Source organism: Rhinolophus sinicus, chromosome 14 (assembly GCF_057876585.1).
Source record: "Rhinolophus sinicus isolate RSI-liver-muscle chromosome 14, RSI-T2T, whole genome shotgun sequence".
NCBI lineage: Eukaryota > Metazoa > Chordata > Mammalia > Chiroptera > Rhinolophidae > Rhinolophus > Rhinolophus sinicus.
This window is the reverse complement of record NC_142514.1, coordinates 69,708,780-69,734,230: the sequence shown is the minus strand read 5'-3', so window position 1 is coordinate 69,734,230 and position 25,451 is coordinate 69,708,780. Positions and strand designations below refer to the sequence as shown.

Here is a 25,451-nt window from a genome sequence, read left to right as displayed (position 1 = left end):
TTATATCAAGCATCTTCTCCAATCACAATGGTATTAAATTACAAATCAGTTACAAGAAGAAAACTGAAAAACATACAAATACATGGAGGCTAAACAACATGCTACTAAACAAGGAATGGGTTAACAATGAGATTAAGGAAGAAATTAAAAATACCTGAGACAAATGCTAATGAAAACACATGACCCCAAATCTATGGGACACAGCCAAAACAATTCTAAGAGGGAAATTCAATACAGGCCTACCTCAAGAAACAAGAAAAGCTTCAAATAAACAATCTAACTTTATACCTTAAATAACTAGAAAAAGAAGAACAAAGCCCGAAGTGAGTAGAAGGAAGGAAGTAATAAAGATCAGAGTGGAAATAAATGAAATAGTCTAAAAAAAAAATACAAAAGATCAATGAAACTCAGAGCTGTTTCTTTGAAAGATAAACAAGATTGATAAACCTTTAACCAGACTCATCAAGAAAAATAGAGGACCCAAATACATAAAATCAGAAACAACGTACATTGTAAATCCTAGAGTAACCACTAGAAAAAACAAAACTAACACATATGCGTGCACAACACACACACACACACACACACACACACACACTCACACAATATAGCTATTATGCCAGTAGTGAAAACAAACTAAAATTAAAAAAAAAATTAACTCAGTTAATACAAAAGAAAGGAAGGAAAAGAGAAAAAAGAGAAGAAAAAAGAACTAACAGTAAATGATAGACTTGAACCCCAACATACCAGTAATTACATTATCAGAAATGCTATAATTCTTCAATTAAAAGGATTGTAAGACCAGATAATAAAAGCAAGGCACAATTATATCCTGTCAACAATAAATTAATTTTAAACCCATTTCAAATATAAAGACATAGAGAAGTTAAAAATAAAACGATGGAAAAAGATATAACATATAAACACTAACCATAAAAAAGCTGGAGTGGGATGATTACTAGACTTATTGTGGTGATTATTTTGCAATATATACAAATATCAAATCATTGTGTTGTACACCTGAAACTAATATGTCAATTTTACACCTTAATTTAAAAAAAAGTGAAACAGGAAAGCTGGAGTAATTCTATTAACATCAGACAGCAGACTTCACAACAAGGAACATTACTTGAGGTAAAGAGTGATATTTCATAATATAAAAGGGGTAAATTCATCAAGAGGAAATAACAATCCTAAATGTGTGTGAACCAAGTAAGAAACCTTCAAAACACATGAAGTGAAAACTGATAGAACTGAAGGGAGAAACAGACAAATTCACAATTATACTTAGAGACTTCAAGTAATTCTTCTCCTCAGTAATTAACAGAACAAGTCGACAAAAAACCAGTTAAAGATACGGAAGACTTGAACAACACTATCAACCAATGTGGCATTTACAGAACACTCCACCCCAGTATACCAAAACACAGCCTTTTCAAGTACATGTGGAACAGTCACTAAGACAGATCATATTCTGAGCCATAAAACAAGTCTCAATAAATTGAAATGAACTAATAAAGAATATGTTCTCTAACCACAATGGAATTACACCAGAAATCAATTATGGAAAAATCCCTGGAAAATTCTCAAAAATTTGGAAGTTTAGCACACATCTAAATAATCCATGGGTCAAAGAAGAAATCAAAAGGAAAATTAGAAAATACATTTACTCCAATGAAAATAAAAATACAATATACCAAAATTTATGAAATGCAGTTAAAGCAGTACCTAGGGGTAAAATTTTAGCTTTTAAATGCTTATCTTAGAAAAGGAAAAGGTTTCAAATCAATGACCTAAGATTCCACCTTAAGAGATTATAAAAAGCATAAATCACAGCTAAAGTAAACAGAAGAGAAAAAGTAATACAATCTAATATCAGTGAAATACTTAATTCAGTAAATTTGCTATAGAATTTTTATTTTTCTATAAAAGAGGATAAAGATAGTCACCTTAAAGTATGATTAAGCCTATATAAACAGATAAAAATATTAAGCAGTCTACAATTCTTTCCTCAAGCATGGAAAGCTAAAATTTTAAAATACATTTTTAAATTATAAGAATTTATACGTGTAATAAACTCCAATACAGAATCTTAAAAGTTAACATTTTAAGTCCTCTCCTTGTTTACTTCAATTCCAGTCTACATAACCACTGTTAATAGTTTATTGGCTTTCTTAGCAGAACTTTGTCTATGGTTGACTTTTCTAATACACTGATCATGCTGAATTTTAAAATACACAATCGATTTGCTCCTCTGTACTTTATTCTTTATTTCTTATCGCAATCTCAGCACAAAACATAGTACCTGGCATATAGTAAGTGCTCATTACACAATTCTTAATTAAGAATACTATTAGAATTCTATCCTTCCATCTATTTACTATGCCTAATGGTAAAGATATATAAATATATAGCATATCATGATTTACATGTGTGGCAAGTCACAAGAATGCATCTCTCTGATCTTTAACTGTATAACTGATCTATGGCCCTAGCTACATCACTCTTAAATCTATACTGCATTGGTCCCAAGGCCACCTTCTCACTGGCTGTTCCCTGCTAGTGACTGAGCACATCAGGGATACTAAAGCAGGCCTATTCCTGGGAGAGAGGGCCTTTTCTGATGGATGACTGTGGCTTGGGAACTTTCCAGCAGCCTGTCAAACTTTCCTCAGAACTGCACTGCAGTCTAAGATGCTTCTAACCAAGCTTCCTTCCTTTCCTTTCTCCTTCACTCAGGGTCAAATGAACACTGCAGTTTAACTGCTCTCTCAGTCATCTCTGGATTCCTTCCCAAGTTCTTTTATATGCACTTGTCGCCATGCAGCTGCCTAACCGCCTGTCTCCTTGTACCTGCCCCCAAAGAAACGAGAGTCTGTAAGATGGATCCTTTCAGGGACTTGGCTTCACCTTTGTGTTTGCACCTTATGTCTCCCTGTTTGGCCTCAAAAATGACTGGACAGTTAATGATGGGTACGACTTTCCACTTGGAAAGCAACCTAAGACAGGCACAGTCGAATGGGGACCAACAGGAGAACCCATGATGTTCAAAGAGGTGGGCACAGACCCCCACCTTCCCCAGGCTAAGGAAAGCCTCAACCTCTGTGGCTGCATTCCTTCCCACAACCTGCAGGGGAAGAGATTCAATGGTGTGCTCTCCATCTATTCATATGCATATAGGTTTTGTCCCTTGGGGAAGTTGAGATTTATAGTGCAGCTGCCTGCAGGCAAGGGTGATTGGCTTGAATCAGTTTCCTATTATGATGTATAGGATTCACAGATCTTGAGATTGACAAGCTTTATCTCCTTAACTTCCCCACCTAACTAATAAAAACTAATGGTAGGCCCGATTAGGCACCCACAGCCCAGACCTTGAGGCTGCCTTCCCTGGGCCCCCTCACTTAAACTCTATTCAAGGCTACTATCTTTTCTTAACCCTGTGCTGCCCTCCTTGCTCCCCACAACCCTCGTCGTGCTGGACGCGACATGCATTTACCCTAATACATTTCTTGCAAGTATAATCCCATCTTTGTGTCTACTTCTCAGAAGACTTGAACTAGCATGCAAGCTATTTCCATCCAAGTAAGAATAAAAGCATCTGAGGCTTAAACAACTACCCTGAACTTAAGGCAGAAACTTAGGAAACATTCCTATTTAATTAGGATACAAGCCTCAGTTTAAAAAATAATGTTGTAGATGGCATGGTGGATTAAAAATCTTTGCCAGATTTTCCATTTTCCAATAGTCCAAAAACCATTTTCTCCTGTTGATTAAATTTAATCTCAACTGACAAGGCTGCTCTAAAGGCTCTGTTGCGATGCCCTAATTTCCCCCTTGCTCTTGCTTTAGTACATTGCTATTCAGTACTTCCTGATGTTAGCTGAACCAGATTCACTACTCCAGGCAGAATAATGGCCTGAATTAGAGAAGCTCTAAAGAAGGAATGTTTTACTAGGACCAATTTTTAAAATACTCTTGCTCCAAAAAGATTTTTTCCCTTTTAGTCCACATAATTTAATAAGGGATAAATCCAGAGTAGTGACTCCAAACTTCTTGGAGCTGTCACTATTACCCACTCCACCTCTTCACAAATATTTTAGAGAAAATAAACTTTAAAAAAGGAAAATTAGCTTTCTGTTGAGACATCCATTTTGACATCCATTCACTACAGCTTTCATAGGATTAGCCTTTTCTAAGTTAAAAAATGATTTGTAAAGTATAGTGGATGCCCTATTATCTAACACAATTAGTTGCTTGGTTGATCAAAAAAAATCAGGAGAGAATTTTTAAAATAATTTGTATATATCATAATCATTTTATTCTAACTTAAAATAAATATGGAATCATTCACAAATCTTTCATCACAAGGTCAATCTTTCTTTTTTTAAACATGGGTTCGTTGATTGGAGACTCATATTTTTTGCAAAAACTATATCCATATATGCTGCCTATGATTTCTAGTTCAAGCTACTCTAAAGTGAAGAAAAATTTAAAACTTTTGGGAAGCAATCTGAAATATAAAATCATTTTAGATTTTTACAACTTCCCCTCAAACTTTTATATTGTTTCGTCTATACTGAATTCAATAGCAATTTTTAAAGTGATTCTCCTTTATTAAATCTTTCCAAAACATTCACTTTAGTTTTCACTGGAATAGTAACTCTTTCTTTCCATACTTCATATATCATCGGTTTATATTTCATTAAGTTATACCATCAAAATAATAAATTCAAATGACATTAAAAAGGTTTGGCAACAAACTCAAGTGACTCTTGAAAGACACAAACTCAAAAACAGGAATGGAAACGTGTAGGTATACTAGAGAATGGCCTCTTAAGCCTTGAGAATTCTGCCTAACATGTTAGCATATTCTGCAGAGAATATCTAAAGAGTAGGTTTAGTCAAGTTCAGCTAAGGAGCTTCTACTATAGGTGGTTTGTTTCCCTTCATGCACCCAGTGCCTTTTGCTTTGATTCTCCATTGCAACCTCCCTCAAAAACCTGTGGTACGAAGGAATATCATCTCTTTTCCCTCTATTGTACCTATGTCTAATTTACCATTACTTTAAACCTCTCAAGTGGACAGGGTTGACCACTTATCACTAATAAAGTAATTAGTATTAAGATGTTAGTAACTCACTTTATTGTATGGTAATTTGGAATTTTATTATAATTATTTCATTAAAGTTTCCTGGCAAAAATAGTAAGACACCACAGCAAACTTTTCCTGTAAAGGGACAGATAGTAAATATCAGACAAAAATACAGGTTCCTATTGTATATCCTGTTTTTTCATGTTTTATATAAAAAGAGGCCACTGATTAGCACTGGGCCATAGTTTGCCAACCCCCACTATAAAATATGGTAGAATAGGCAACAATGTGCCTCCCTTCCAGATATCTAATACATATTTATAGCAACTAACATTTACTGAAAGCTTACAATGTGTCAGGTATTGTGCTAAGTGTTTTGTGTGCATTATCTGATTCAATCCTCACAGCCATTCTATGGTCTAATTACTATTGTTATTCCTTTTATAGATAAAGAAATTCAGACTTGGAGAGAGTAAGTAACTTCCCAACCATTCCACAAATGATAGAATCAGAATCTAAACCCAGAAAGGCTGACTTCTTTTTTTTTTTTTTTAATTAGTTTCAGGTGCACAAGACAAAGCAAAACTTAGACGTTTATCATTTATATCCCTTACACTGTGTGAACCTCCCTCCCCACATCCACTATCCCTCTGTACGTTCCCCAAATTAATTTTCAAAATTATTAAACTACATGCTTCTGAAAAAGCTTTCAGCTGATTACCCCCAAAATATATAGCTAATTAGTGGCAGAGCCAAGACTAGAACATTGACCTTCTGAGTCAGTGCTGATTTACTAAATATTCAAAGAAATCTACATTTTAAGATAGATTTGACAATGTTTTACCCCAGCGAATGAATGTCTAATGGTATAATATCAGGCACTGAAAAGAAAGGTATTTGGAAGGGATATCAGATCAGGAATGTGCAAAGCTAAAATGAGAAATCACTGCTCTGCTTTTTCAACAAAGCAGCACAAGAGAAATCTTAACTATGGAACACAGAAGTGCAACAAATAAATCATCTTTAAAATGTCACATTCCATTTCTCTCAGAAAACACTAAAATGATAAATAACATTATAAAATGGGAGATCAGTAATAGAGTGGGTCAGGCGGATACTAAGGGGCAGGCTGCAGACGACAGGAGGAAATACAGGCAGGGAGAAAATGTACAATATCCAGATGATTTTCACCTGGTGATTGAGCAGATTCAGGTAGATAAGTAACGTTACAGAGTCCACAACAAGGATAATGTATAGTAGTGTCCCAGGAAGCAATACTCAGAAAAGCAGTAACATAACAAAGGGGATCAACGAACTCTAATTGGTCCTCTTTTTATTATGACCTCCTTCTCTCCAAATAAAGAGTTCTATTTATTTCTCCTTTGAGCAGAAGTACTGGAATAAACATGAACAAAAACATGGGAAGGGGTGAAGTGTGCTTCAGAGAGGGAAAAGTCTGTGTAGATTAAAAAATAATAATAAATGTGATTTTCCCTGGAGGTATAATGCTATGCCATTCTCCTTTGGGTTGAAGAGAAATGCAAGTGATTCAAACCACATTTCTCTGCTTGCCCCTCACAAGGAAAGGGCATACAGGCTGTTGTACCATCTCACAAAAGCTTGTATCAAAGGCCTGTCACCTGGATGATGATAGCAAACACTTATGTAGTACTTACTATGTTCCAGGTACAGTTCAAAATGCTTAAATGTAATAAGTAATTTAGTCCTCACAATCACCCTGTGAGATGGGGACTTTTATAATCCCGATGTTTCATAAGAACACTGATGCAGAATGGTTAAATGTCTTGCCCAAATTCACACAGCTCAAAGATGGTGAAACTAGAATTCCAACCCAGGCAGACAAGGTCCATACACACTCTTAACTGCTCTGTTATAAATAACTTTTTTGGCTTAATTTTGCCATCACAAGCAAGTGATCGGTATAAAACTGTCTTGCAGCGTATAAGGGGCTCCAGGCATTGGCTGGGGATCAAGATAAAGATTGGACAGAGCAACTGGAACCTGGAGAGATCATCTTGGAAGAACAGGGATGTTTCTGAGGAAGAAACTTGAGCATGCAAGCGAGACAGTCAAAGAAGAAACTACCTCATTACCGTACCAATTTGGACATACTAAACTAGCAAACTAAACTGTTCTAAAATTTGAGACCTAAACTGAAGGTAATGCTAATCATAAATCCTGGTCATTATGAGTATTTGCATTCATCTTTCAACATATGAGTACATATAATTTAAAAATTGAAGCAGCCATATTACAAATGGATTTTTAGCCGCACTATTAGGATAAATGCTGACATTGATTATCTAGAACAAGACGTAATTCAGCAATTTCTGATGTTGGGCTTTAGACTACATTACATGAATATGTGTTTTTGGAACTACTGACATAATATTCCTTGAACTGAATAATAAAGTTAATATGTACTAAACAGGGAGATGTTCGAGTTTACTAGGAGGGTAATCTTGGGATTTAGAATTTGCCATTGTGATTCACATCAGCGCACTAACAACAAAGTAGGAAAACTTAAGCCAGATCTTCTTGAAACACACCCTCAGCAAATTGTCTTTCTAGTTATTATAAGCTTATTTTTTTGTTGCTAGATAGACAAAATAAACCAGAAATGGGAGCAAGAGATGTCCCAGAATACCAACCTAACATTCTAAATCCAGCTCCTAAAACACAGTCCATTGTCAGGCAGCACACAGAGGGAGGCCAAACACAGACACTATTTGAGGACATATTGCAAATGGTCATAGGGTCTTGTTTCCCTGTGTGACAATAGTAGCCTTAGGGCTCTACATGTAGAACTTTGGTAGGATGCCCATATGGTTTCCAGAAAAACCTGGACACAAAATAAAATTATTTAAAAAATAAAGTTGTACTGCCTTCGACCCCCTAAAAAGAAATACACACACACACACACACACACACACACACACACACACACACAGAATAAATTGGGAAATATATAACCATGATATGGAAAACACTTTGATAAATCTGTATTACACTCTGCATTTTCTTATACATAATGCAGATTTTATAAAAATTAGGAAAATGTGTATGTGTGTATACATATAATTTAAAATATATATCCCCAGAGTGAAAAGTTCAAATTTTGAATGGTAAATAGTCTGGCTGAAACTGGCAATCCTAGAGTTTAGCAATATACTGCTGTGAATTATCTGGCAAAACCAGTATGATTTCTGAAAGCACAAACACCACTACAGTTTGGCTTGGTGGATTCCTGGAATCTAAACCAACTGCTAATATTTTTAAGGCTGTGCCCCTTGTACCCTGCAGACTCCTTCTTGCCATTGCAAATATCTGGGTTTTCCTTTTCAGGAGCACCAGACTAACTTATCAACATTCCATTTGAAACACAGAGAGGGAAGGAAGAGAACTGTCTGGGTTCCTCAGTTTTCTGGATCCAATTCTAGTCCATTGTGAGGCCCAGCTGTACTTCTTTCCCTTGAATTCCAACAGAAAATCTGTATTTCTTATTAAACTTTTTTCTTCTTTTAAGTTGATTTTAGTTACTTGCAAAAAAGATCCTGACCAAAATAGGCAGCAGGCTTTAATTTGAAATCTAAAAGCCTGGAATGTCTAAGCAACCCAATTGTAAAGCAGAATAATGATTTTTAAAAAGTACATTGAAATATTAAACCTCCTCCTAATCAATGCTATTCATGAGCATCACCCATTTTTGAATCAAAGACTTTGAGCCAAAATGCATTCAGAGAAAATACATGCTATTCATGTAGAAATAATCATTTTCAATACTATAATGCTTGTGAAATTAAAAACTGCATTTAATTACATTTTCTGTGCCAGTGGCTTTCAAACCTATTTTAGGCAACAGAATATTTTCTTCTAATGGAATCGTAGGTTCATGCCCAATGCAAAGCATAGATCTGCTCTGGCTGAAACACGAGCACGTGCCTGGGTAGAGATGTATGCATGTGTGCGCCTGCCTGGCCACCCGGTCCCCTGTCCGACACCCCTGAGGCATTATCATGGAACCCCTGGGGCCTGTGTGAATCAGAGATTGAAAGCCACTGTGCCAGAAAAAGACAGCCACACTTTTACACTTTACTGTCACAAACAAGACACCAAATCAATCACATGCCTATTTACCTGTGAGTTTTAAAACTCTTTCCATCAACATAAATATCAATATCTGGGCAACAATGTTTCACGTAAAGTTGCAATAAATCTTCTCCTAATTCAGATGCAGGTTCGAAGTCATAAATATCTTTAAAAGAGAAAAACAAGACTAAAAAATAGTTTCTTTAATATTATAAATATTTAAAATATACATACTCTAACATTAACAAAAGGTTTTTCCACATAGTTACCTTGATTAGCTACTGAAAGAGAGCAACTGTGACTGGAATATTTAAGTGGTAAATTAAAAATAAGACGTTTTAAAATCATCTATACTTTCTGCTTTGAAATATATATTTCCACTTACATTTAAATATAGCTATACCTTTAAATACAGATATACATTTAAATATAGGTAATATTATCACAAAATTATACAACAAAATTGAAGCCACAGCATGAACAACTGACTTAGAAAGTTAGACAATTTTCCCATTTTGGTATTTTCACTACTTTATTCCTTCCTGTTCCTAAATTTATGGCCAGAACAATCTGTGAACCAACAGAAATTCAACTGAAATCAATGGGATTTATAGAGCACTTATAGTACGAGTTTAGTACTATACACAGTATGGAGAGATACGGAAAATAAATACTTAAAAAACTCTCAGCTTCAAAAGATTCACAATGTAGGTTGTGGGAAGTGAATATAAAACGTGTACGGAAAGAGAAACAGCATCCAGTACCACAGCGCAGGCAGTCCTGGAAATCTCATCAGAACCTCTGAAGTAGATGGGTCGCCATGGAGAGATTCCCACTAATCCAACTTACACACGTATTTGTTTGTAAACCAGAACGCCAATACCGGCTCGACTATCAAAAGAGATCCAGAATCCAACAACTACTGAGTATCTCCACGGCTACCACCCAGCCCCAGCCATCATCACCTCTCATTTGGACTTCTGCAGGGATTTCCTAACAGGTCTCCCACTCCTGACCCCCACAATCTATTTTTAACAAAGCATTCAGAAGCGTGTTTTTAAAATGTAATTCAGATCACGGCCCATCCCAGTTCAAAACCACATGACTCTCTCCATTTCTTTTAAATTAAAAGCCAAAGACTTACAGAGGCTTATCAGGCCCCACAACATCGAGCTCCTCATTCATTACCTCTCTGACCTCACTGCCTACTCTTTTGCTTATTTCCACATGAAAGTCTTTCTCATTCCTTCAAATGGCAGGTTATGTTTCCATGTTAGGATATTTGCACTGCCATTTCTTCTGCCTTGAACGTTCTTATCCCAGATATCCACTTGACTAATTTTCTTCCTACTTTCAAATTTTGTCTAAATGTCACTTTTTCAATGAGGCTGATCCTGAACATCCATCCATCTATAATTGCTACTCCCATTGCTAGCACTATGTTGGGGAGAAAAAATTTTACTCTACCCTTCTAGGTTCTTTTGGCTGGTCTAATAATTAAATCGACATGAGACAGATTAACAAGAGAAAATAACCAAATTTAATTACATACATATGTATGGGAACCCCATATACATGAGAGTCAGAGACCCCATACACATGAGAGGTTCTGAGACAGAAAGGTAAAATGAGGTTAAAATAACATCCTGAGCTAAGGAATAAGGTAAAGTATCTGGAGCTTCAGAAGAGAGAACAGTAATTCATGGGAAGGTAAGAAAAACAGACATGTAGTACTTAGATGTTTGCCCTGCCATAGGGATAGGTCATAAAGTTATTCCTGATAAAAACTCTTATGGAAAAGGCCCACAATTTAAATTATTATTATTATTATTATTATTATTATTATTATTATTATTATTTAAATTATTTAAGAGAGAGGTTCAAAGTTCTCTGGAGCCCGTAGGGTCTCAACTGCCTTCAGCTCAAAATAAAGCACATGCCAAAGTGGCACATCTTGGGGAGGCCTGTTCTGAATCCCTTCAACTCCCAACCCTCCCTTCTCTGATCTATTTTTATTATAGAATATCACTTTCTAACTTCTTTGCTATATTTATTATCTGTCTCCATCCCACCTTACCTTTTCTAACTAGAATGTAAGTTCCAAAAGGGCTGGAAGTCCACTGTAGTCATTGAAGTATCCCTTAAACCTAGAACAGTGCCTGAGACAGAGCAGATCCTCAATAAGTATTTGTTGAGTAAATGAATGTGTCAAATACTACATAATAAAGATTTTTGAAGGAAAAACATAAAACTGCAACCAGAATTAGGTAGGGAAGAAGAGAGATCCTACTATTGCTAGATATTCATATAGAAGACTTAAAGCACATAAATTAATGGGAGATACCAAGGAGAAATGGTCTCCATTTTGATGATTCAAAGATCAGAGTCTGATTTTTGACACGGTGGGAAAATATACTTTTCAAAAGAAAACCAAATAAATTTGATAAATGAGTCCCATTTATGTATTCAAATAACCTACTGAGCTTGAATATATCACAGTGTGGTATAATAAAGCTATATATTTGGTCTTTGTCCTTATTTCCTGGCACAGTGCTCCTAAAACTCTTGGAATTTCTTTATAGGAGTGTCTTTATAAACCAGAAGTGAAATATAGTAACAAACCCCTTTCAACCACACCTGAGTTTATGCTAAGGAGGTGATTCAGGATGGGGCTCCTAGACAGCCTCATGATGGGGACTGGTCGACCAGAAAGACCAAACATGTGATTAGAAAGTAAGAACTTTCAGCCCCACTGGCCCCTCCATCCCTAACACACGCAGGAAGTGAAAGGGGACTGGAGATTAAGTTACAAAAATTCTTGAACAATGAGAATCAGAGAGCTACTGGGTCGGTCAATACATTGACATGTTGGCAGGGCGGTGTACCCTGAGAGAGAACGGACATTTGTTCTGTATACTGTCCCTTCCCCCACCCCCATACCTCACTCTATGCATCTCTTCCATTTGGTTGTTCCTGAGTTGTATCTTTTATAATAAGCCAAATATTATAAATGTAAATAAAACATTTTCCTGAGTTCTGCAATTCCAGCAAATTATTAAACCTTAAAGGGGAAATCTCAAATATGTAGTTGCCGGGCACAAGTGTGAGTAGTAAAGGGACCATAATGTCACCCCAAAGCATATCCCTTCGGCATAAGTAGTTTGAGCTAAAGACAATCGAGAACCAGCAAATGTAGGAAAAGCTCTTTACCTCCCCTTAACTGCCAAAATAAAGTATAAATTTTCCATTTTGTAAAGAAAATTTACATTTATAAAGGAAATTTCCCTTTGTAAAAATGTCTCCTTACCAGGAAGAAACTACTTTCATCAGTTGACTCATCTACATAACAAGAACAACCCTTATTTACCATACATTTTCTCCCCTCACCATCCCATAATTTGCCTCCACTACTCAGTACCTCAAAACTCTTTTCTTTTGTTTAGCCTAAAATGATATATAAGCCTCAATCATCTGGCCATCTGCTCATTTATTTGTAAAACTCCTGATGCAAAAGTAAGTACGTAATCATAACCTTTCCTCCTCCCATTTACCTGTCTCATTTCAGTTTAATTCTTAGGCTAGCCACAGAATATAAGAGGGTAGAAGGAACTCTTCCTTCTCCTACAGTAGCCTAGGCACCCCATTTGTGGCTAGCATCTGACATAGGGACAGTCTTGTAGGACTATGTCTTTAATCTGTGGGGCCTGTGCTAACTCTGGATAGTTAGTGTCAGAATTGAATTTTTGGATACTCAGTTGGTGTCGGAGAATTGGTTGGTATGTGGGGAAAAAATACACACATTTGGTGTCAGGAGTGGTACCAGAAGAAAAAAACACAATCACAGAAACCCAAGATGTTCCTCAACCTTAAGTCACTATTCCACTCTACCCTAAACTTGGTCTGTTTATATTTTTTAAGTCTGACAAATAGTATCACTCAAAATCCTTAAAGCGATTTATGAGTAAGGTGACCACATGTCTTGGTTTGTTTGGGACAGTCCCAGTTGATGTCTGTTGCCATAAACTAATTATCAACAGCAATAATAATTTTTTGCCTTTCACTCTCTCAACAGGGTCCCAGTTTGTATAATAAAATATAGGGTCATCCTTTATATAAGGCTCTTCATTTTCTGGCTTCTGCTTGTCTCTTATTGTGACTGTTCCTGTCTCCTACTCCAACCCACTCTCACAACAAACCACTTCCAGTTTTCCAAATCTGCTCTGTACCTGGCTCTCTCTGTCTCCAGGAAAGTTGTTTCTTTTGCCTGGAACACTCCCTTATGTTCCTTTAGCCTGGTTAACTCCTACTTTTTCTTTGGGGATTCAATTCAAATATCACTCCCTCCACATAGCTTTCTCTAGAAGCCTAAATCCAGGCTACATGTATCCTATTTGTGCCCTCATCACACTTTGTACATAACCCACCCATCTCCTATGAGACTGCAGGACAGGAACACTATCTGTTTTATTCAATCTTTTTTTTTAAGAAGGACGCAGCTCACAGTAGCCCATGCGGGGATCGAACCAGCAACCTTGGTGTTATCAGCACCACGTTCTAACCAACTGAGCTAACCGGCCACCCTGTGTTTTATGCATCTTAAATCCTCCAAACCTAGCACAAAGGTGATACTCAAATAATGTGATGATTAGAGTGGCATTCTAGGAACAAACAGAAAGTGCAAAAACACAGAGGTGACAAAATATAGTTCTTTGGGGGGAGATGCCAATTCATTAAGATAAGAGCTCAAGGGGTATGAGGAGATTGTGAAGACAGAAGACAGCAAAGTTCTAGGCAGGAGGCAGTTCAAAAACTCCCTTTATACCACAGGAAAGAATTTGAGATTTATATCAAGGGTATGGGACATGACTGAAGAATTTCAATAAAGGGAGTGCCACGATCATACTTGCAATTAACAAACATTGTTCTATATTATATAAATGGAAGGTGGCACAACGAGAGGCTTGGCAACTAACTGGGATGCAAATTCTCAAGGAAGATACCAAAGTCCTGAAATAAAGAAATGGCAGGAGGGGGCTGGCCCGGTGGCTCAGGCGGTTAGAGCTCCATGCTCCTAACTCCAAAGGCTGCTGGTTCAATTCCCACATGGGCCAGTGGGCTCTCAACCACAAGGTTGCCAGTTCAACTCCTTGAGTCCCGCAAGGGATGGTGGTCTGTGCCCCCTGCAACTAGCAACTGCAACTGGACCTGGAGCTGAGCTGCGCCCTCCACAACTAAGACTGAAAGGACAACAACTTGACTTGGAAAAAAGTCCTGGAAGTACACACTGTTCCCCAATAAAGTCCTGTTCCCCTTCCCCAATAAAATCTTTAAAAAAAAAAGAAAGAAAGAAAGAAATGGCAGAATAAAAAAGAAAAGTATTTAAGAATATTTGGGATATAAATCAATAGACATGGTCATGAATCGAATACAGGGTAAGAGAATAACTGAGTAGAAAGACAGTGATATCATTCACAATGATAGAGTACTTAAGAAAAGAGCTGGTTGGGAGAGATGGGTGATTGGGACAATGTGGAACAAGTTAAATTTTGAGATTTAAGGTACATTTAGACAGATACATGTACTCAGTGGTTGGATATGAAGCTCAAAAAAGTTGGAGAATACCAATTATTTAAAGAGCAGAAAGATGATGTGCCAGTGAAGGAGACAGAGGAATGGCCAAAGAGGAAAATCTAGAGTACAGGGTCATAGAAGACAGATGGAGTTTCAAGGAGTGCGGCACAGACAGTATGAAAGCCTGCAAAGACGTGAATAAGATGTGGACATCAAGTGCCTGTTAAACTGGTAAATATGGTGATTTTCCACTAATAATGGAAAAAGTAAGTTAAGAGGCAGGGGATTCTGGGGTAAAAGGGCTCTTTTTACTTATACTTTCGACTTGTTTGGCCACTTAAATGGGTTCCAGTGGGGCCACGGCTGAGCTTTAGACTAGAGGCAGGAAAAATGGGTATCAAATACCAGCTCTGCCAACTGCTCGATCTGTATGACCTTGGGAAAGCCCCTTATACTCTCTGAGTCTTAGAATCCTATCTATAAAATCAGTCTGTAACCACTTATATCTTAGGGTTATCTGAAACTAAAGGAGATAAAATATATGAATGGATCTATCTCAAGCCTAGAATAGACATTCATTCATTTACCATAGTTAGGTATGGTGAATGTATGTAAGAGGAATCTAACTGAGCTTAAATCACTTCGTTATTGTTGTTGCACTAACCATCAATAATAAAATCCTTTTGTTAACTGATACTTTTATACACATTCAATTCTGCTATAGTACTTGTTTTGAAAACGTAAGTTTGATCCAACACAATTGATATATTAGGGAACGATCTGAGCATAACGTGAAATTTTCATTTGCTTAGGTGCAAGTTCATCCATGAGAAACACTAGGTCAATGGAGAAAACTGCACTAGCTAAACTGAGCCATGTAAGACTATACAAAACACACATAAATGTCTAAAATATCTACCAGAAACCTCAATTCACTGTATATGTTATGACCCACACCCATCCATATACGGTGTTACAAATTCCCATCTGATTTTAGACGGGTTTCAACCAACTGTGGAGAGACAATTTTCTCAGACTACATTTATATTTCTGTATGATCTGGCCTTTCTAAGCAGAGCACTGGAAAATCTGCATAAAGGATGATTAAACAGCAAACATGCTTTGGTAACTAGAGATAATGTGATGCTCCAGAACATTTAGAGACTTTCTTTCCCACCCCCACCAAACCATTCCCTACACTCCAGGGTAGTGAAGCTACCTTGCCCTCCCCTCACGAGAGATTTATTTACCTTCCAAAGTAAAGGTCCGTCTGTCTGTCTGTCTCTGTCTCTCTCTCTCTTTGCTTAGGCGGATGGGCAGATCTGCCAGAATCCTATAAAATCCAACTTAGGTGTTCGTCTCCTACGGTACAATCCCACCGCATGTGAAGGGTAACATTAGGCCCTCACCACATAGCTTCATGGGAATTGGGGCAGGGAACTGACGCTAAGATGCTCTGTGAGTAATAAACAGTTTGTTCTCTGATACAGAGATCTTGAGTTTCCTGTTAGAGTATTTACTATATCTATACATTTATATCCTTAAAATCCTCCTTCCACCAATTCACAATAATTCACAAGCTGAAACCCCTGTGACACCAACTTCCACAACCAAACTAAAGGTCTCTGTCAAGGTCAAATGCCGTTTTTATTATAGTATTTATGTATTTCTTAACCATTTAACATGTGTAAAACTATGCTACCATTTTTATTGGGTGCCTATCTTTTTAAAATGTGTCATGACAAAATTTCAGTAATTTTTTTGTGTCATGACAAGTAATGGTGATTTTCATTGAATGGTGCTTTTTAAGGAATACATGTATTGTATTATAACACAACTGACTACCGTCTACTAAAGCTTTTATTGGCATACATCAAAATAAGGATGATGACATGTGGAAGCTTATGAGGAGAACTGTGAATTACGTGTGTATTTATTCATAATAACTCCATCTCCAAATATTTGGGAAAACTGGGAGTTGACCATACTATTATTTTCATTTATCCATAAAAAATTTACTTTCATTTACTTATTATAAAAAGAGCAGCAGAGCTGATTTTTGAAGTATGTTTTTCTCTAACTGTATCAGAATATAATTACTTTCATGATTATAAAAATTTATATAAATCCACAAATAAAATGCCTCACCAGCAGAAATTAAACTGTCCTCCGGATTGCTGATAACATCTGGAATTTCATTCTTCAGAAGAGAACAGTCAGGTGATTTTTCACCTAAGAACTCTATAGATGGTCTTCCATCATTGTCAGTATACTTTCCAAAACTGAAGTCATGTTTTGTTTGTGGTATCCCACTCTTTTTCCTAAGAATTTCCTCTTCATAGTTTTTTATGTTTTTGTTTGATGAGTATACAATCCTAAAAGACAAAATATAAAATATTAATAAAAATAATGGTGATTCTTAAAACCTAGTTTCCCAAATGGGCATCTTTCATCTAGCATAATTACATAATTTCAAAACCTTTTAAATCTGGAATAACTGTATAAAAGTCCATCTAAAATAGCAGCAAGTTTTAAAAGTACTCGTAAAAATTTTTAATGTTAAAAATATATAATGCCAACAAATCAGATAACCTAATAAAATGAAAAATTCCCAGAAAGACATGCACTGCCAAATCTGACTTAAGACGAAACAGAATATCTGCATAGACCTATAATAAGTAGAGATTGAACTAGTAATCAAAAACGTCCCACGAAGGAAAACCTAGGACAAGGTGGCTTCACTGGTGAATTCTACCAAGTATTTAAAGAAGAATTAACACCAATCCTTCACAAACTTTTCCAAAGAATAGAAGAAAGCACTTTCCAACTCATTCTGTGAGGTCAGTATTAGCCTGATACAAAAGCAGATGCAGAAATCACAGGAAAAATAAACCATAGACCAATATTCCTTATTAATAATGATGAAAATATCCTTTACAAAATAATAGCAAACTGGATCCAGCAATATATAAAAAGTATTATGCACCATGACCAACTGGGGTTTATCTCAGGAATTCAAGGGAAGTTAAACATATGAAAATCAATGTTATACACCATGTTCTATGGTCTGAATGTTTGTGTCCTTCCAAAATTCAAATGTTGAGCCCTCATGAATGGACTTAGTACCCTTATAAAAGAAGCTCCAAATAATAGATCCCCTGCCTCTTTCCACCATGTGAGGGCAAACTGAGAAGTCAGCAGTCTGCAACCCAGAAGAGGACCTTCACCAGAATCCTACCACTTTGATCTTAGACCTCCAGCCTCCTGAATTGTGAGAAATAAATTTCTATTGTTTATAAGCCACCTAGTCTGTGGTATTTTATTATAGCAGGCTGAATGGACTAAGATACCATATCAACAGGACAAAACCTACTTGATCATCTTGATAAACACAAAAAGTGCATTTGAAAAAAATCTAACACCCTGTATGATAAAACACTAAACAAACTAGGAATAGAAGGGAATTGCTTAACCTAACAAAGGACATCTTAAAACACCATAGCTAACATCATACTTAACAGTAAAAGACTGAAAGCTTTTCTTCTAGGATCAGCAAGGAAAGGATGTCTGCTCTCACGTCTAATCAACATTTAACTGGAGTAGTTCTAGCCAGAGTAATTAGGCAAGAAAACAAAATAAAATGCATCTGGACTGGAAAGGAATAAATAAAGCTAGCTCTATTTACAGATGCAAAACCTGTATACAGAAAAATCCACCAAAAAAAAAAAATCTGTTAAGTTCTACAAGGTTATAGGATACAAGGTCAATACGCAAAAATTAACTGTATTTGTATACACTAGCAATGAACAAACCAAAATTAAATTAGAAAGTAATTCCATCTATAATATATAGATCAAAAAAATAAAACACTTAGGAATATATTTAATAAAAAAACGTAAGGCTTGTATGCTGAAAACTACAAAACAATGCGGAAAGCAATTAAATGGAAACATCCTATGTTCATGGATTGGAAGATTTAATATTGTTAAGATGGCAATACTCTGAACTGATCTACAGATTCAATGCAATACCTATTAAAATTCTAGCTGCCTTTTTTGCAGAAATTGACAGTTCAATCCTCAAATTCAAATAGAAATACAAGGGACCCAGATAGCCAAAACAATCCTCACAAAGAACAAAGCTGGAGGATTCCCAAATTCTAAGTTTCCTACAAAGCCATAATCACCACCACTGTGTGGTACTCGCATAAGGGTGAACATACACATCAGTGGAATAGAATTGAGTGTCCAGAACATACATTTACAGGCAACTGATTTTCAACAAGGGTGTTGTGATATTGTGATTTACGATAAGAAATATGTATTTGGTCTTTGTCCACTGTTCCTAGCACATAGCTCCTAAAACCCTTGTAATTTCCTATGTAAGAACTATAGGGATGCCTTTGTTATAATACTTAATTTTGTTCCCAGTTCCTGAAATAGCTCCCGATGGATAAACATGAAATAGATGTATTTTGTTATTCATAACAAGCTCCTTTTAACCACACCGGAGTTTACATTAAATGAGGTGATTTTTGGACAGCCCTTAAGGAGGGGATAGTTTCCAGGAGAACCAACCACGTGATTAGAGAGTTGTCACTTTCAGTGCCCCCCCCACCTCTGGGGAGGGGAAAGGGTGAATTAATCACCAATGGTCAATGATTTAATCAATCGTGCCTATGTAATGAAGCCTCCATACAAACTCTAAAGGATGGGGTGCAGAGAGCCTCCAGGCTGGTGAACACATGAAGGTACACTCAATAGCAGAAGAAATGTACCATTTCATAGGTCATACTACTATGAATAACATTTATTAAAATATATTCAGTGCTTAACACTTGCCAAGTCACTGTGCTAAGTGCTTTATAAGTATCTCATTTAACCCTCACAACAACACTTTGAGGTAAGTATTGTTATTATGTCCATTTTTCAGGTGAGGAAATTAATGGTATTAGTTCAAGTTTATACAGTTAGAAGTGGTGAACCTCGCTTGATGACAGAGCCTGCTCTTACAACAAAGCCACTATACCATCTACTAGAAAAAACACAAGTATACATTTAAAGTTCATAGTTGGAACTCAATGATGAACCTATGATCTATACTGGAAAATAATAATGATTTTCTACATTGCTCTTAAAGTATCTATTTAAATTATATATGTCATGCTGTTCTTACACACAGGGGAAGTTCAGGTTAGGCAATTTTCCATTTATGCTTAGAGGAGCTTTATATAAGAAACTCTGAAATAAAGAAAAATAGATCATTCAAGTTAGAGCACAAAATAAAGAAAAATAAGCCAAATCACACAAGTATACTTAAAATTTAATCACCCAAGAAGAATTTTCCATAATAAAGTCAACATGATTTTGATTATAGACAAAAAAGTATGTCAGCAAATAGCTACAGGACTAGCATCTAAAAAAACACCTAGGCTCCAGGACATAAAAACACAAAAATCCAACTGATGTATCATAAAAGTCAAACTGAAAACTGGCACTGGCATTAAGGACAGACATAGAGACAAATGGAATAGAACTAAGAGACCAGAAATAAACCCTAACGTTTATGTGTATTAGTTAGCTGAAGCTGCCGTAACAAAATATCACAGACTGGTGGCTTAAGCAACGTAAATTTATTTCTCACAGTTCTAAAGACTGGAAGTCCAAGATCAGGGTGCTACCATGGTCAGGTTCTGGTGAGAACTCTCTTCGTGGCTTGTGCCCTTCCCGCTGTGTCCTCACATTGAAGAGAGAGAGCGAGCGAGCTCTCTGGTATCGCTTCTTCTTCTTCTTTTTTTTTTTTTTTTATAAGGGCACTATTCCTCTTGTGAGGATCCAACCCTCATGACCTTATCTAAATCTAATTATCTCCCAAAGGTACAACCACCAAATATAATCACATTGGGGGTTAGGACTTCAACATACGAATTTTGGAGTGAAACAATTGAGTCCATAACAATGGGTAACTGATTTGCAATAAATACGTACAGGCAATCCAATGGGGGAAAGAACAGTCTCCCAAAATGGTACTGGGATACCTAGATATCCACACACAAAAGAATGAAATTGGATCTCTTCTTTATACTATACAAAAAAAATTAACTCAACACAAATTATAGACCTAAATGTAAGAGCCAACAGAATAAAACCAGGGACATATTGACTTTTCCACCTAGTGCTGCTGCTGGTGATTTAGACTTTATACCACAGAACCTGGGCCTTTTCTGGTTAGCATGTGGCTCAATGAACCCTGAAGAAGAAGAAGGAGAAGGGAAGGAGAAGTAGGAGAAGGAGAAAGAGGAGAAGGAGGAGGAGGAGGGAAGGAAAGGAAGGAAGGAAGGAAGGAAGGAAGGAAGGAAGGAAGGAAGGAAGGAAGGAAGGAAGGAAGGAAGGAAGGGAAGGAAGGAGCAAGCAAGCATAGAACCATAAAATTCTTAGAAGAAAATATAAGAATAAATCTTTGTGATCCTGGATTAGACAACGGTTTCTTATCTATCTATGGTATACACCAAAAGCATAAGTGACAAGAGCAAATTAGATTAAACTAGGCTACTTTAAAATCTGAAACTTTTGTTTTGCAAATGACACCATCAAGAAAGCAAAAAGACAACTCCTAGAATGGGAGTAATGTTTGCAAATCATATGTCTGATAAGAATCTAATATTCAGAATATATAAAGAACTCTTATAACTTGATAACATAAAGACAAATAACCCAATTGAAAAATGAACAAAAAATGTCAGATAGGTATTAGATTTATCAGGATGATCACTTTATAAGTTACATAAATGTGTAATTACTATGTTGTACACCTGAAACTAATATAACGCTGTATGTCAACTGTAGTTGAAAATTTTTTAATTATTTAAAAATTAAAAAAAAAAAGAAAAATGGACAAAGGATGTAGCAAATAGGCAAATAAAAATCAGCCATGAGGGAAATACAAATGAAAATCGCAATGAGATACAACTTCCTGTTCACTAGGATGGCTATAATAAAAAAGAAGATAATAATGAGTGTTATGCAGATGTGGTGAAACTAAAACCCTCATACACTGCTGGTAGAAATGTAAAATGTATTGCCTCTTCAGAAAAAAAGTCTGGCAGTTCTTCAAAAAGTTAAACAGAGTTACCATATGACCCAACATTTCCACTCCTCCATATATATATACCAAAGAGAAATGAAAACACAGGTTCACATAAAATTTGCATATGAAATGTCCATAGCAGCATTAGTCATACAGCCCAACAGTGGAAACAACACAAATATCCATTAACTAATGAATAAACAAAATGTGGTATAGCCATACAATGAAATATTATTTGGCAGTAAAAAGAAATGAAGAGATGATGCATAGAATAGCATGGATGAACTTGGAAAACATTATGCTTAATAAAATAGTCAGTCATAAAAGACCACAAGTTGTATGATTCCATTTATGTGAAAAGTCCAGAAAAGGCAAATCCATAAACACAGAAAGTAGATTAATATTGCCTAGGGCAGCGGGGTGAGGAAATGAAGAGTGTCAGATAATGAGTATGCAGTTTCTTTTTGGGGTGCTGAAAATGTTCTAAAATTAAATTGCGGTTGCACAACTGTGGAAATACCAAAACCACTGAATTGTACACTGAATTATATCTATGATACGTGAATTATATCTCAGTAAAGATGTTTTTGAAGTGCCCTTCTAGTTGCTAGATAGGAAACTTCCTGATTCACGAATGGCTTAATAAAGCCAGTTAGGTCTTCAAAAAAATAAAAAGATGTTTTAAAAACTGGTAGTTGACAAATTTATAGTATTAGACAATGACATAATTGCGAGTATTGGCTTCATAACTTAGTTCCACATTTACTTACAAGGTGGTTCAGACCAAGCCACCCCAAGATGTGCCTCAATGGTATGCAGATTATTTTAGCTAAAGACAATTTTAGCTTCAGGCTCAAGTGAAACCTCTGCCCCTCCCTTTAACTACCTAGAAAATCTTGAATTAGGGAGCCTTGGCCATTATAAGAAATTATAATCTTTTTGACCCACCTATAGGGCAGGGCAAACTTCTATTTTCTAAGCGTCTGCTCTTCTTACCATCTTGCAATGATACTTTGAAGCCCCCAAGGTGCATTACCTCATCCCCAGCTCAGAATGTCTTATATACCTCAAGCCCCCTTTCTATCTCTGATCCTCTCAGGTGTGGCGTTCCCGTGTGCATGAGATTAAATTTGATCTTCCCTTGTCATTCTACCTCATGTTGATTTGATTATTGGCCAGCAGAAAGAACCAGAAGAGGAAAAGGGGAATTTTTCCCTTTCCCCACACTTACCATCATTAAGCACTGAAATCAAGAATCACCAGCCAGTGTATACCTAGCCATCCATACAGGGCCTTACTCAAAATAGGGCACAATAAATATCTGCTGAATAAGTTAAGTGTATGTGAGGGATGGTAGGACAGAAACCACCAAAATATTATTAGAACAATACTAACTTCCATATGTTAGACAAAGGGAAGAAATTATGGGAGGGCAGTAAATCACTGAAATGAATTACAAATAAACACTTCAAAATTCACAAACATAAAAAACTTAGTTAATTTTTATGGTGCTTATTGTATGCCTGGCATTTTATATCTGAGGAAATTCCAGGCATACAGGGGTTAAGTTTGAGACACACAGCTCTCCCCAAATGGACTCTAGAGCAGACATGCTTGCCCTAGAGTCCATGCTCTTAAAAACTAAAGTATTTAAGACCTCTCTAAAGTCATTTAAATAGGTATTCAAAAAAGAAATATGTTTTTGAGGAACTACATTAGAAAATACTTGCCTCCTGAATACATTTATCAAAAATGAGTGTCAAATAATTACACGTATGTGCAGATAACAGCAAAGCATTACAACAGAATTCTATTCAATTAGAATGAAGACTAATTTAAACTAGTTTCTCCTATTATTTAGCCAATGACAATTCTCTAAGTTTACCAAATACATGGGTCTCCCAAACTACTAACAAGTTCAATGAAAGTTCTATTTTCAAAAATTTTGACCACACACAAGCCATGAAAATAAAAAGTTATGATCTCATATTTTTATAAACATACATAACTTATTTAAAGCTTTGCATATCAATATGGAAGTCAGTATATACAGCAATGTTCTCGACAGGATGCAATTTTACCCCCCAGAGGACTTTTGACAATGTCTGGAGGCATTTTGGTTGTTACACCTTGGGGGTGGGAGGAGGCTTTAAGAAGGGTGGGAGGGGAAGTGCTATTGGCAGGTAGAGGCTAGAGGCCAGAGATGCTGCTAAACATTCTAAAATGCACAGCACAGCCCCCACAACAAAGAATTACTTATCTAACCCGAAATGTCAACAGTGCCACTGCTGAGAAACTCTAGCATAGAATAATAATTCATTCAAATTACCAGAGAGCACCCTTCATTTCTTCTCTCTCAGGATCAGTCTCAAGTTAGCACTTGGCTTCTCCAATACTAGGCCTCTAATACTCCAATACTAATACTTAGCCTCTACTATCTAATTACTAAGATAATTTGGAATCTAAATGAATGGATTTTTCTTAGTAGGTTATAAATCAGATATGAAAATAAATGAAATAAAAAACATACACACGTTTAAAAATAATTATAATTAGATTTAACTATAAGAGATTTTAAAAAGCACTTACTGTAAAAATGTTCTAAATTCTGAAGCTTCAAAGTTCTCCACAGCAACAGGCTCATGGTTTATTAAATTATTTGATGTCTGTCCAACAGTATGAAAATAGAAGCCAGGAACCCTTGCTAAAAGGACCACTCTGTGTGCTTTGAATAAAGTACGACCTACAGAGAAAGTAACATCTGTATGGATTTCTTCCCTTAGAAGCCTGTCAGGAATAAAAAGGAATCATAGTTTAGTGATGCTCAGAAATATACAATACACCCATTTTTATAAAATAAGTTTTAAAAATAACACATTAACTAAAAAAAATACAGAGATAACATAAAATAAATAAAAGTTAATATAAAAATGAGTTTGTTCTCAGTTCATCCTAAAGAACACTGTTTAATATTGGCTTAGAATCTAAAAGTTACAGAGAAAACAAAAGTAATTTCACTAGAAGATTAAGACTACTTTTTCGAAAAAATACCTTTTTTCAATTCCTTCTAATAATAATAATAAAATTTATCTTCTGCTATTTGTTGATTTCCTATTTTAGACTTATTTTGAAAAAAAAAAAAGAAATATGGTTGCTGACTATTACGAAGAATCGATTTTTTTAAATCTTACTAAAACTGAAGCAAAAAAAGTACACAGTTAACAACAGCAGCAAACCAGATATAACAATAGACAATACAGATTAGAAACTGGTGCACTTTGTTCTGACTATTGTTAAATACCAACTCTGAAATGCAGCCTTGGCTGTCAAGAATGTGACATTTAAGCCCTTTTCATTCCCCCCCCCACAAATAGAACTAACCATGTTCTAATCTATTATTAAAATGATGGACTCATGGGAGAAACCCACTCAAATCCCTTTACTAATGTACAGACATAGTATATAAGCCCACTGATTACATGTACCGTACATAAAGTGATGGAAGAACAAAAATCAGCATCATAACAGAAACCGTATAATATAAACTTTTATCTCTGTGGTAACTGTATATTTTTACTCTCTAAATACTACAT

At 36.0% G+C, this 25,451-nt stretch overlaps 1 protein-coding gene across 1 annotated transcript in view; it reads right to left on the bottom strand.

Moving 5' to 3' along the window:
• Positions 1 to 25,451, bottom strand: part of BTBD8 (BTB domain containing 8) — an 81,628-nt gene that overhangs the window by 51,219 nt on the left and 4,958 nt on the right. The window contains exons 2-4 of the mRNA XM_019753054.3: positions 24,448 to 24,645; positions 16,921 to 17,147; positions 9,250 to 9,367 (exon numbers count right to left, since the gene is read on the bottom strand). Of these exons, the coding sequence (XP_019608613.3) occupies positions 9,250 to 9,367; positions 16,921 to 17,147; positions 24,448 to 24,645 (543 nt within the window). The remainder of the gene's footprint in view (positions 1 to 9,249; positions 9,368 to 16,920; positions 17,148 to 24,447; positions 24,646 to 25,451) is intronic.